Source organism: Amphibalanus amphitrite, unplaced genomic scaffold, assembly GCF_019059575.1.
Source record: "Amphibalanus amphitrite isolate SeventyFive unplaced genomic scaffold, NRLGWU_Aamphi_draft 001932F_arrow, whole genome shotgun sequence".
In the NCBI taxonomy this organism is placed as follows: Eukaryota; Metazoa; Arthropoda; class Thecostraca; order Balanomorpha; family Balanidae; genus Amphibalanus; species Amphibalanus amphitrite.
Genome location: NW_024883425.1, coordinates 74,629 through 86,659, shown reverse-complemented (window position 1 = coordinate 86,659; position 12,031 = coordinate 74,629). Strand labels below are relative to the sequence as shown.

Genomic DNA, 12,031 nt, shown 5'->3' with positions numbered 1-12,031 from the left:
AGAGAGAGAGAGGAGAGAGGAGAGGACTCGGTTATGATTCTAGCATTCACTATGCGTTGCGTTTGCGTAGGTAAGTTGCAAAATTTGTACAAACGCATAGTGTTTGTCTGTCCACGGCTGGCTGTTGCTAATTAACGGTTTCAGAACTGTTTATGGAAGCCTTACCAGCTTTTTATCAACACTGCTTCCTGAACCGTCAACATGCCTGGCTATTTATCTCAGTTTATAAGATGACTCGCGTGGCGAACGGTCGCACTCGGTTTGTTTTCCAGTGTGGAAGATCTAAAGCTGGTGGTCATAATTCATAGGGCACCATACGTAAACAGGCTTCTAACCTTCGATATTATGGTATAGGGCGATTGCATTCTGGTGTGTAAACCACTTATATAATTCATTCATTCATTGCAGTCCTAATGGCAAGGCTCTGTAAATGGGACCTCGCTAATGGGCCGAAGTCGTTTGTTGACTGCCAAGTCTATGTATGCCTGGCAAGTGTAAACTTGTTTCTGCTTCCCATGAGCCCCACGGCACCAGGGATGCTGTTTGGAGTCCGGCTATGAACCGGGGCATGCGGTAGAAGTGCAGTTCAAACAACTAGAATGGATATTGGGTACAGTCTTAGCCGCATTCAAATGGCTGACCAGAGCCACTTGAATATCCATTCCGGATGGGTGGCCGCTTGTACTTTCTGCCGATCTTAACTAGAGGGGTGAACTAAAACGGTTTGAAAACTGGAGCTTGTAATTGGCGGACGGAAATTTACGCATGTCAATTCTTACCGATGGACATTTCATAGCCTGCAAATTGACAAACACATCTCTTCTATATGTGATGTAGCTCGCTCGAGAGAGTGTATGAGAGAAAGAGAGAGAGAGAGAGAGAGAGAGAGAGAGAGAGAGAGAGAGAGAGAGAGAGAGAGAGAGAGAGAGAGAGAGAGAGAGAGAGAGAGAGAGATTTGGGGTTTCAGATTCTAAACAATCAAAAAATCAATGCCTCCACCCATGCTAAACCTTTTTTCTGCTTCCGTCCGCATTCTATTTACTTTTCATGCGTCGAGATCTTGTCGTAACGAACGACACTTCCTCTCGGCTCTCAGCATGACACGTTGAACATGCCCATTACTCGCCACGTAAGGAAGAGGCCCTATTCTTGGTGTGTGTTACTTCCCCGTAACGGAGCCAATAAGGAATCCCAGACACGCATTACGACGCCTGGGACTCCATCGCAGCCGCAGTACCCAGGATGAGGAAGCCCGACACGCTGGCAGACAAGACCTGCTCTTATTAGAACTGCGTGACATGAATGCTACCAAAGATGAGTTCGGATGACGCATTCCATCCGAAAGAAGAGCGAGTGGCAGCCGCGCGGGACGGAGAAAAGATTGATGCGTGTGGTTATTGATTACATCGCACACTCGCACAGGGACGGCGGAACCGGGGGGGACAGCGAAGGCACAGTGTCCCCCCATCCTCAGGGATGAAGGGCAATGTCATATAGGTCCTACGTCATGTGTATCTGCCTTGGGTAGGTAGTTAGGTATATATAAAAATGTCGATCAATGTCGATCAACGGGGTTCTTTTCTTCAGCCCACTGAAACCATTTCCTGACCTGGTTTCCACACTGGAGGTCACGGTTTGAGGTCACCGACTATCCAGCATCATTTGAGCCCTGACCTCACAGCTCACCACCTTCGCGATAGTGTTCGTACCGCTCGGATGTGGTGTCGATTCGGCAGTCCCAGTTCGTGCCACAGATAGCGGTCCGCTCCTCCGGTAGGTACGACCCAGAGCGCTGGCTCAGTAGGACTAGAGAGCCGTGGTGGAGCAGAGACTGGGAGCCCGACCACCCGACCCCGTGTAGGCCCTGTAAGGGACAGCTGCCGCGATGGCCGGCATTGTTCTTCTTCTTGCGGGCCTGCTGCTCACCCTTTTGCTGTACGTCTGGCCAAAGCGTCCTCGGGGCTTCCCACCAGGTACGGACCGACTCGTATAATACAGTGGTGCTAACTCAGGTAACCAATAAACATGTAACCCTCCTGCTTTCTGTAGCATGGCACATCTGTTCACATGGTTCAAATAACGTCGGATCGGCACTGACGGAGTGGGAAAGTAAGGAAACTCTTTTGCACAGATACATATTAAAAAGGTCAGATCGCCAGGGCGACGATTACCTTCTTTCAAGTTTTTCAATATTTGCCAACAACCCTAAAAATCGTACAGTATAGGTCTTAAATTGAAAACTGGTTCTTGTTAACTATAGGAATTTCTGAAATCTGTTTCAGGCCCAACCATCTGGAACATGAGCGAAATTATCTGGGCTGCGGCAGAAGCATGGAAAGGTGGAATTGCAAACGTCATTCAATCCTTACGTCAAACTTACGGAGATATTTTTGGATTCGTACTTCCATCGGGACTCAAAATAGTTCACATCTTTAGCGTGGACGCTATCAGAGAGGCGGCTGCGCTGCCCGAGCTGGCAGGTCGTCCCGACCTGTTCTCCTTCCTGGTTCGTACCCTAGGACGGAGACTCGGCGTCTCGTACAACGAAGGGCCCGACCACTGGCAAAATCGCCGCCTAGTTCTGCTTCTGTTTCGTAAACTCGGCTTCTACGGAAATGCTCTGGAGGAAATGATAGCTGATGAGTTTGACAACATGGTCAAGCACATGTTGCCCAACTGCGGAAAGCCGGTCACCATGCGTTTCTACCTTGATCTTGCTGCGATCAACGTCATCTGGCGCATGTTCACCGGCAGTCGACTGGATGGAGCCTCTCCTCAAACCCACGAGATGATGACCCTGGCGGCGGAGGCGTTCCAGGCGCTGGGCCCACAGAACCCCGTGACCGTGCTACCCTGGCTGCGCCACGTGATGCCGCGGTGGAGCAGCCACGCAGCCCTCCTCCGCTACCGGGACTCGTTTGAACCGCTCCTGCGGGACCTGATCTTGAAGCATCGCCAGAGAAAAGACCACACCAGTCCGCCGGACTTCATCGATCTCTTTCTCGCCGAGAGGGAGTCCACCGACTCTGCGGGGTGTAGCGACAGCGAGAGCCACCTGATCGCCATGGGAATGGACTTCTTCGAGGCCGGCCTGACCACCACATCTGTAACCCTTCTCTGGACGCTGCTGCTGCTCGTGCTGCATCCTGACATCCAGAGTCGCGCCCAGCAGGAGATCGACCGCGTGCTGAACGGTCAACGCCCGTGCTTCTCAGACCGCGCTCGCCTCCCGTACGTCCAGGCGGTGCTGATGGAGGCGAGTCGGGTGGCGTCCGTGATTCCGCAGGCAGTGCCTCATCGGGCCGTGGCTGATGTCTCTCTGCGTGGCCACCGCATCCCGCGCGGCACGATGATACTGCTGCACCTCTGGGCGGTGCACGCGGACGCCGCGCACTGGGGCGACCCGCACCGGTTCAGGCCGGAGAGGTTCCTCACGGCCGAGGGAGAGGTGCGACAGGACGATCACCTGATGCCGTTCGGTAGCGGGAGGAGAATCTGTCTGGGCGAGACCGTAGCCAGGACAGAGCTGTTTGTCCTCTGTGTGTCTTTGCTGCAGAAATTTCGGTTCGCCGCAGCTCCAGGTCAGGTGCTGACTTTGGAGAGCAGTTTCTTCGAGCTCCGCCGCCCGATGGATTTCAGTGTGATCTATGAAACTCGCTGATGAAGGCAAAGTGTGGGAAATAAAGATGTTATGACATGTTATAGTGTGGTCTCTGTCGTGCCTAGATCAGGTTGCAAGGTCACGACGCGACGATGGTGTCAAATAATTTATGCGTTAACCCGCGCCCTGCTGCAGTGTGTGTGGGGGGGGGTCTGTTTACAAACCCGCCCTGACTGAACACCCTCTAGCTCGGCAAATTGCCTTCTACCGGCTCTGCACTCGCAACGGTGTGACGCATACACTTATCGGTCTATTTTCCCCGATGCTTTTACTGCTTACAATACACGCTCCCGTTTTCTTACCTGAGCAAGCGTTACATTGTTCTCATGTTTATAAACTTCTCAACACCAGACGAAAATGCGTAGAGCGATGCGATGCTTTCTACCATTTGGCTGACGTGTTAACTCCTCGTCAATCCAGAGAGGCAGTCTAGCCGCGCTGCCGCTGGCTGATCAGACTTCTAAAGATAGGTACTATTCACGAAAACGGTGCCCAATATGCCTTATCTCCGCGATCGGCTTACGGGGGCTTCCGCTCCAGCATCCTGTCGGGGACACGCTGGTGATATGCGACAGCGGTGCTGATAATACCGGGACCGCGACTTCGCCGAATCTGACCCCACCGCCAACGTCAAACGAAATGACGCTTGTGGCGACAGCCCAAGGAGACGCGCCGAGCTTGCAGAGGACTTGTAGAAAGGTCAGCGTGGAGGTGTGGTGCTTTCATCTTTAAATCATGCAGTGGCCTGGCTTCCCCCAGGGAAGTGTGGGACTCTCTTGACCCGACTAGGATATGTCAGATGTCATAACCGCGAGCTGGCTTGCCGCAAATGGCCCACACGGAACTTCATGTCAATATGAAAAGGGTGACATTTGAAGTTGTTTTAACTATGCGAATGGTATCGTGATCCAGTTCTTGTGAGAGAGGGGGTTTTGTACACTGAAAACAGTTTAACCCAGGGCCGGCGAGTAAACCGGTGTTTCGCGGGTACCCCTATCCGCAACCATTTTTAACCACCCTCCCAGGAGTACAGTAAGGTCCCATTGCAGTGTAGCCGTATCTGCCTCAGCGGTTATATCCGCTCAGAGCAGGTATGACTATAAAAGGGGTTACCCTCCACGCCTACCCTTCGCCGACCAAGTCACGAGGGCCATAAAAACTCTCACGCTTGACCATATTTGAGGGATATTATCTATATCATGACAATCTCGCACCTAGAAAACATCGGTGAGAAAGTTTCACGTCGGTGGGAACGGTCAAATCGAATTCCCATAGAAAATTCGACATTACCCCGTCACCGGAAGTCGTACAGACCGCCCGAGATCAAGAAGACGTCTCGCGACTGCTTTCGTGACCTTTATAAGAATCAAAATGGTCTCACTTGGTAGTTTCGGAAGAAAAGGCGTTGCCAATCGTCCCATGATGAATATTGCAGAGGTTTTAAAGATGCATCCTAACAATTGTGCTTTCGCCCCCACTTGAAACCGCCAAACAATGTGCCAATATATCATTGGTGCAAAAAAAAGTTAAAAAATTGCTGTAATTCAAAACTGTATGAGACAACGCCATCTAGTTGTGCCAGTAGATCCAACTCCTTCAGGGCAGGTTATGTAAAGGTTCGCCATCCACGGATACGCGTTTACGATATCTCGAGTAGTTCCAACTCTTTTAGTGAGGGCAATGCCGATGACTCGACACCCGCGGGGACAATATCCGGTGCTGAGTAGCTACCTTACTGCAGACTGTGGGTACGGTGCATGTTTACGAGTAATAAGGCAGGCAAGTCTGCTTACCCTCTAGCTAGAATCTGGACATGGCGAGTTAATACACATATACCACCCGCAGAGCAACGCTTAATTCGCCAGCTTCGGGTAAAATTGTTTTCAGTGTATTCGAAGGCGCGTTTGGACTTTATCGGTTATCGGTTATCGGTTATTTATCGGTTGGATGTTATCGGCGAATGTGTGCGCTTATTTTCGTGCATATGTTTTTTAAAGCAGCCTTTGGCGTGAAAAAAAATGTTTTCTTTGCTCAATATGTGTATGCTAGAACGACGATATAAACCGCCATTTCTTATTCATAACCAGCTTTCACCCACGCATCGCTTCCCCGTATTCACCCTACCAACAACACCCAGGCTCAAGGCTGTATCAGAGCAAACACGTGCATGCTGCTGTCCTGTACAGCCGTCTCCTCCTGTTGACGTCGTCGCTCGGGTTTCCGTTTTCGACCCATCTCAGACGTCCGAGCACCCCAGCGGGAGTGGGTGCGACAGACAGACGGCCGCAGCTCGACTGAATCGGGCTGTCACAGCCCTGAGCTGCTGCTGTCAGACGCAAGCCTCGCCGCACCGCAGCCCTCTCTGAGCCAACATGTGCGCTGGCCCGCCGCTCGCCCGCAGCTCGCCCGCAGCTCTGGCCATATGGCTTACCGTTATAGCTTTCCATGGAGAATGCACGGCCCCATTGGGCCACTGTCGTGTCCGTATGCTGTGATTGCGTGCGTGCTGTGTGTGGGTGTGTCGGGGTGCGTGCGGTCCTCGTAGTTATGAGATATTCATGATCACTTACCGAAGACAACCGTCGCATCGGTGAGCTATCAGCACGCAGGCAGGAGGGTTGGTGTTTTGATGTTCTGTGGATCTCGGAAAGGTGACAGCATGGACATGGAAACGTTGCCGCCCTGCACTGTTTCTATGCTTTTTGTTCTTGAATTAGCGCACACTGAAAGTATAACGCTTTTTGTCGTAAATGCGATTCTTTTACAGGCCACTTCTATTCTTGACAAACAAACAAGAGGTGCAGTTTTTAGGAAACATTCTTAGTTTTCCAAGGTATTCATTAGCCTGCCACTTAATAATTCATCTAGACTAGAAAAGTTACACACGCAACTTATTCACCATTGTCAATAGATCCGCCTCTGTCTGGCGCCCCGGAACCACCCAAAGGCTGTGTAGAACCCAGACTTAAATACGCCCCTCCGCCGCAACTAAAGAGCTTTAAAGTCGACCTCCGGCCTCTAGTGCAAAGTTCGGAGGCGTCACAGCCTGGGGCGTTAAACTTCAGGCCTGCTGCGAGCTCGTATCCCCTGGCGGCGACGACGCCATCCGGTCTGATTCTGCCGACGACGGCGGGCCTTACCCCGGGCGGCGACACCGGCGACCGGCTCTGCGGCTCACCTGCGGAAACCATGGTAACCATTATCCGGCGGTGGTGGCCGCGGCCGGTGGCGGCGCGGCGCCCCTCCCCCGCCTCCTCGGGCGCGGAGGATGCCGCGGATCGATAGGTCCGAGACAGCAATCTGGTGGGCCCGCGCCGGAGAGGATCTCGCGCGCCGCCCGGCCCGGTCGCAGGTAGTGCTGCGGGCGTGAGGCGCCGCGCCGCCTCTCGAGGGACGGTGATGGCTCACTCTCCTGGGACTGACTCGGTGATGTAGGTCGGGTCGCTGAACAAGACGGTAGCGGTGCTACTCCTGCAACAGTGAATGGGGTTTTGGTGCCCACCGTATTTACCAAGTGTTGAAGGAGCGCGGGAATGCATGGTTGTGGAGTGTTACAAGATATCACATAGGGCAAAGTTTGTAAGAAAATTAATGGTGAAATGGAGTACACAAAAGGGAGCAAATAAGTACATTTTCATAGTATAATGAAGTGATTAGAATTTTCATGTCATAGAGGCTCATATCGGAGCTCAACTGTATTTTTCACATCTCATTGTAGTCTTGCTGCATGTCTTTTGTCGTTTTGGTGTTGAAATTCTAGCCAAATATCATTTCAAGTGTATTTGTTGTTGTGAATATCTCATTTGTCTTTTTCACGTATCTTTTTTAGTTTCACCATTTTATTATGTATACCTATTTTCTGTTTGTATGCGATGTGTCTGTGACGTATACACGGCTATGAGAAAATAATACCTACAGAAAATAATCAGAGCGGACACAATATCACGGTCGAATGAATTGTAATGTATCACCCGTCATCGGATGTCGGATGTCGGATAGGAAATTATCCGCGGCAAATGAGGCGTGTTTTATCTGGAACGCTGATCTGCTCATACGATGAGGGGATGTGCTGCTAATGGCGAAACCATGTCAACAAGTCCCGAGTATCGAGTCTTTGTATAGTGTGCACTGTACAGGTACGATGTATGGGCATTTGTATCTGTATACATTACCCTGCATATATGCACAATAGCTATAAACTCTGGTGCTCTGTTGTAACGGTGCTTACCCTCTGTGTTGATGTCAGGCCCGTGTTGGCAGAGGCACCACTGCCGACAAACTTTCCACCGTCGCCACCAAAAGCTAACACCTTTGCTGTCTGTTCTTCGGAGAAAGCAGGCCTGTTTGTCTTCGTCGGAAGTTTAGAGGCAAAGAAATGGCGAGAGCTATAAAAGATCGATGCGGTTTGTTTGGTATGTGATGGCGTTTTGTCGTTGCGATGTATCGCTGTTTACCATAACTGCGAATGAAGTTTCAGGTAGTGGAAAACTTCATGTCCTTTGAGAATGTATTTGTGTACGAGTCTGATTGTCATAACATCTGCCTCCATTTCGATCAATGCATGCTAGTTTCCCTGAGCAATATGACTGGTCCATTTTTACTTTTCGTCCAGAAGGTCACCGCGGTCAGTTCTCAGCATGTTTAATTGATGCAAGGCTGGTCACGCGTTTTGTGTGATTGACCATGTGAATGACACGGGCGCCTTACCAAATTGGTATGGTCATGGGGATAGGAATTGGACAAGTGTTCATTAGTAAAATAAATCGTTGTCCAGAACCAGATGATATTTTCTCATCCATGGCTGCCACTATGTTGATATTAGCCGTTTTCACGACGGCCACCTGGTACACATTTGGTGCACATCTGGTACAGATCAGGTGCAGATTTGGTCAAATCAGGTTCAGTGTGTCTCTTAGCAGCTATCTGCTAGGGTTGCACTAATTGCTTATATGCCTGCTTTGTCATATTATCAGAGAGTGTCATCGATTAAAACACTGAAATGAATTCATAAAAAGAATACATTTGCTGTAAAAGAAATTAGGTGCAGATTTGGTCAAATCAGGTGCATTCGCCGGATAGCCCATAGTGAAAACGGCTATTGGTACCATATACCGACATTGGCACCACTGTGTTTCTATGAGATCGATTTTTTAATTTATAGATAATTTATATTGAATAGCTGTAATGTTCTGTTTCCTATTGACTCAATACAATTTACCCTATATTCACGCAGCAATGTGAAAGCTTTAAGTCGTTTACCCCAAAAGTTACCCTCCCTTTAGACGATAGAAAAGGAAAAGCGATGGCAAGTTCCTTATCGGTGTTACTTTATTTCGTAACAAACCCATTCGATTCCCTCTTGGATAGTCGGCGACATTTCTCCAGAACCATTACCAACTCGAATAATCCTCTGTGGTTGCTTTCAGTGAGATACTCACCTAGACACCTACTAACTACTTCTCCCTTTTTTGACAGGCTCCATCAGCAACATCGACGACGGCGAGTACCAGTGTCCGGACGGTACGAGTCCTCAGGTGCGCAACCAGGTGAACCAGGTGATCTCCGGAGTGGTCGGCGCCGCGTCCAGCGTCACCTCCATCCAGGTGGCCAACCTGCTGCGCCTCTTCAAAATACCGCAGGTGGGTCACGGAGACGTGGGGGTAGGTAGGGTGGGGAGAGGTGGGAGAGAGGGTGAATGAAGGAGAGGGAGAGAATTAGGGGGGAGTGAAGAGAGATAAGAAAAATGGGAAAGGGAAGATGGTGATAAAGAGAAAGGGAGAGATAAGGAAAGAGGGATAGGGAGAGAGTGAGAAAGAGAGAGAGAGGGAGGGAGAGAGAGAGAGAGAGAGAAAGAGAGAGAAAGAAAGAGAGAGAGAGAGAGAGGGAGAGGGAGAGAGAAGAGACAGGGGGAGTGAAGTGGATATTGGTCTCGGTGCAGGTGGCGTAATAATTAAAACAGATTGCAAGGGTTGGCACCATGCTAAATACGGACCGAGACGTTAGTATTCCGGGTCAGGGTCATTCGGAGCCCAGGTATCAGGTGGATGCATACTACAATATACGCATCACGCGAGCTAAAGTGGATTATCAAACATCGTCAATCTGTCTAGGCCTGTCTGCGACCGCTGCCCATTTCATTCTCGCCATACCAGGTGAGGTATGTAATGTACACCGGTCGCACAGCCTCGGTCGTTGCGACCCAGTGCCCGCCTTTTAATCGGACCCATGCATGGGTCCGATTAGAAACGGGTTCCATGAAAGGGCTATGGTCACTCAGGGTAATTTACGTGCGGCAAGGAAGGAACTGAATACTTTCACGGGTGCTCGCTCGAGGCTTTATATGCTTTCATGGCTTCACAGCTTTTGCTTAATATGTTTCTTTGAGTTCAAGGCAACTCTTATGGCTTTGAACGATCAAAAGAATGTTCAACTGCCTTTTCAAAGAAGATGTATTTTATTATACGAATGTACTAACGTTTATCATCAAGGTAAAAGCGATCTGTCCTCTGTAGAGGGAGAGGTTGAAAGGGTTCAACAACCCCTGCTGTGGTTGGCATGGCTGCTATTTCTGGTTTGTGATAAGTAATGCTTGCCAGCCTTTGAATGTGAACTATGTAGTTTTATAAAGCGATCGCGGAAATATGCATGTTTTATTTTCAAAGTTGAAAACGGCTCTACGGGAAGGGGTTTAATCATCGTGCCCGACTGTTGTGAGGTCTACCTGAAATAAATGGATATTGGAGAGATTGAAAGTAATTTAAATGAATGGAAAACTCATTATCTTCAATATTTTTTCTTGGCACGTTGTAAAATAAATCACGTTTTCAAACTATTGAAAAAAATGTAAAAATTTATCAAAAAGGTAATTTCTGCCGGACTACATACATTATCATTTGAGATATTTGGACAGGAGGCTTGGCTTTTACCCAACGCAGGTGTCAAATGAAGCATTTGTGGCAGCACTCCTCACGGGTCATGACTCATGACCTTAGCATACATTCAGTGATTCAGTTCCTATCTCGCTCCCTCACCTCGCCAATCCCAAAGCTGGATTTCTCACCGTGACATTATCCCCAGAGCAGCTTTACTTGAAAGCTTTCTGAAAGTTAAACCGTTTGAGTTGGTTTCGCCGTAAACCGCAGCCACCGTCGCATACCGTCTGAGGCGAATCCGGCGCGGCGTGCTGCCAGCTTACATGGGCTTTTCTTCATGAGAAGCTACGAGCCAGGTCGGACGCCAAAATGGAACCGGACGGCGGCAGTCCGCGGCACACTGCAGTGTGTATCAAGTGCAGCTGGGAGCGGTATAGATTGTAAAAGTTGCCCGCCAAGTTGGAGTGCCGCCGTTCGCTGACAGCCAACTTTCCGATGCGGCGTTCCAGGAGCTAGCTCAGCCATGCTAGTTGTTGCGAATTTATACGGCCGTCTGTACAGCTTGACTTTAATCTGCATACCCGGAGATATAAGGCAATTACAGCCCCAGGGTAGGTCGCTATTAGAAGGGAGTGCTCCAGCTGGCTGGCACTTTGGTCAGGGCCAGCGTCTATTTTCAGCTGCTCTTCTCATATAGTATTTTAGTCCTGTAAATACCACGTAACTCCTATCAATGATTCGTCACTGAGGTTGGCTATAGAAAACACATATTTTTCTTATATGAATATACATAAGTTTTCATAAAACATATGCGAATTAAAAGAAAAGCCTCATGGCACCATGCATTTGCTACGTGTTTGTGGAAGCTACCCCGGCAGGCTTGGCATTTAAACGATGATATTCTTCGGTGTATTTGCGACCAACCTGGTGTCAAACTTCATATTAACCCGCGAGTTGCTGGAGGGGGGCGTTAAACGCCCCCACTTTTTTCGCCGGGCCATAGCATAAAAATGGCTGCGGCGCGCCAAATTTTGGGTACCTGTAGAGAATTGATTGAAGTTTATTGTGACAAAGTTTCAAAAAAATCGGTCGGAAAATTTTTGAGATATCGAGGTTTTAGTGACGTCATGATTTCTGAGTTTTCGACCAAAAACGGCATATGTTCAAAAAACCATATAAAATCACAAAATAGACATATAGACACGCCGTAAACGCCATTAGAATGCCAATACCATGAACAATCAAATGGCTATCTTCGATTATTGATTATCGTTCCGCATTTTCCAAAATCTTGAACTGAATCTTCACAATTTCTCGTGACTACTTCACGACCGTGATACATGAATTTCTTAAATTGAACTTTTTGAGCCAAACACGTACACATATGATAAAATGAATGTCACCATCGTGTTCTACTGCCCAAATTACCCATAAAACATGTGTCATAGGCTGCGAATAACAGTTTTGATTTTCGGGGATATGTGCCTACCCGGTTGAC

At 49.0% G+C, this 12,031-nt stretch overlaps 2 protein-coding genes across 2 annotated transcripts in view; both read left to right on the top strand.

Moving 5' to 3' along the window:
- The first annotated feature begins 2,629 nt into the window (after nucleotides 1-2,629).
- Nucleotides 2,630-3,671, top strand: LOC122375828 (methyl farnesoate epoxidase-like). Its single transcript, XM_043355364.1, has one exon. The coding sequence runs from the start codon at nucleotides 2,630-2,632 to the stop codon at nucleotides 3,659-3,661; it is 1,032 nt and encodes a 343-aa protein (XP_043211299.1). The 3' UTR covers nucleotides 3,662-3,671.
- A 5,461-nt stretch (nucleotides 3,672-9,132) lies between these two features.
- The window catches only part of LOC122375827 (metabotropic glutamate receptor-like), a gene marked incomplete at both ends in the record, with an annotated part of 58,306 nt that continues 55,407 nt past the window's right edge, over nucleotides 9,133-12,031 (top strand). Inside the window, one exon of the mRNA XM_043355363.1 lies at nucleotides 9,133-9,300. Within this exon, the coding sequence (XP_043211298.1) occupies nucleotides 9,133-9,300 (168 nt within the window). The remainder of the gene's footprint in view (nucleotides 9,301-12,031) is intronic.

Bases quoted from the DNA above. Each gene is read 5' to 3' on its own strand.
- LOC122375828 (XM_043355364.1), top strand. From the start codon at position 2,630: ATGATAGCTGATGAGTTTGACAACATGGTCAAGCACATGTTGCCCAAC.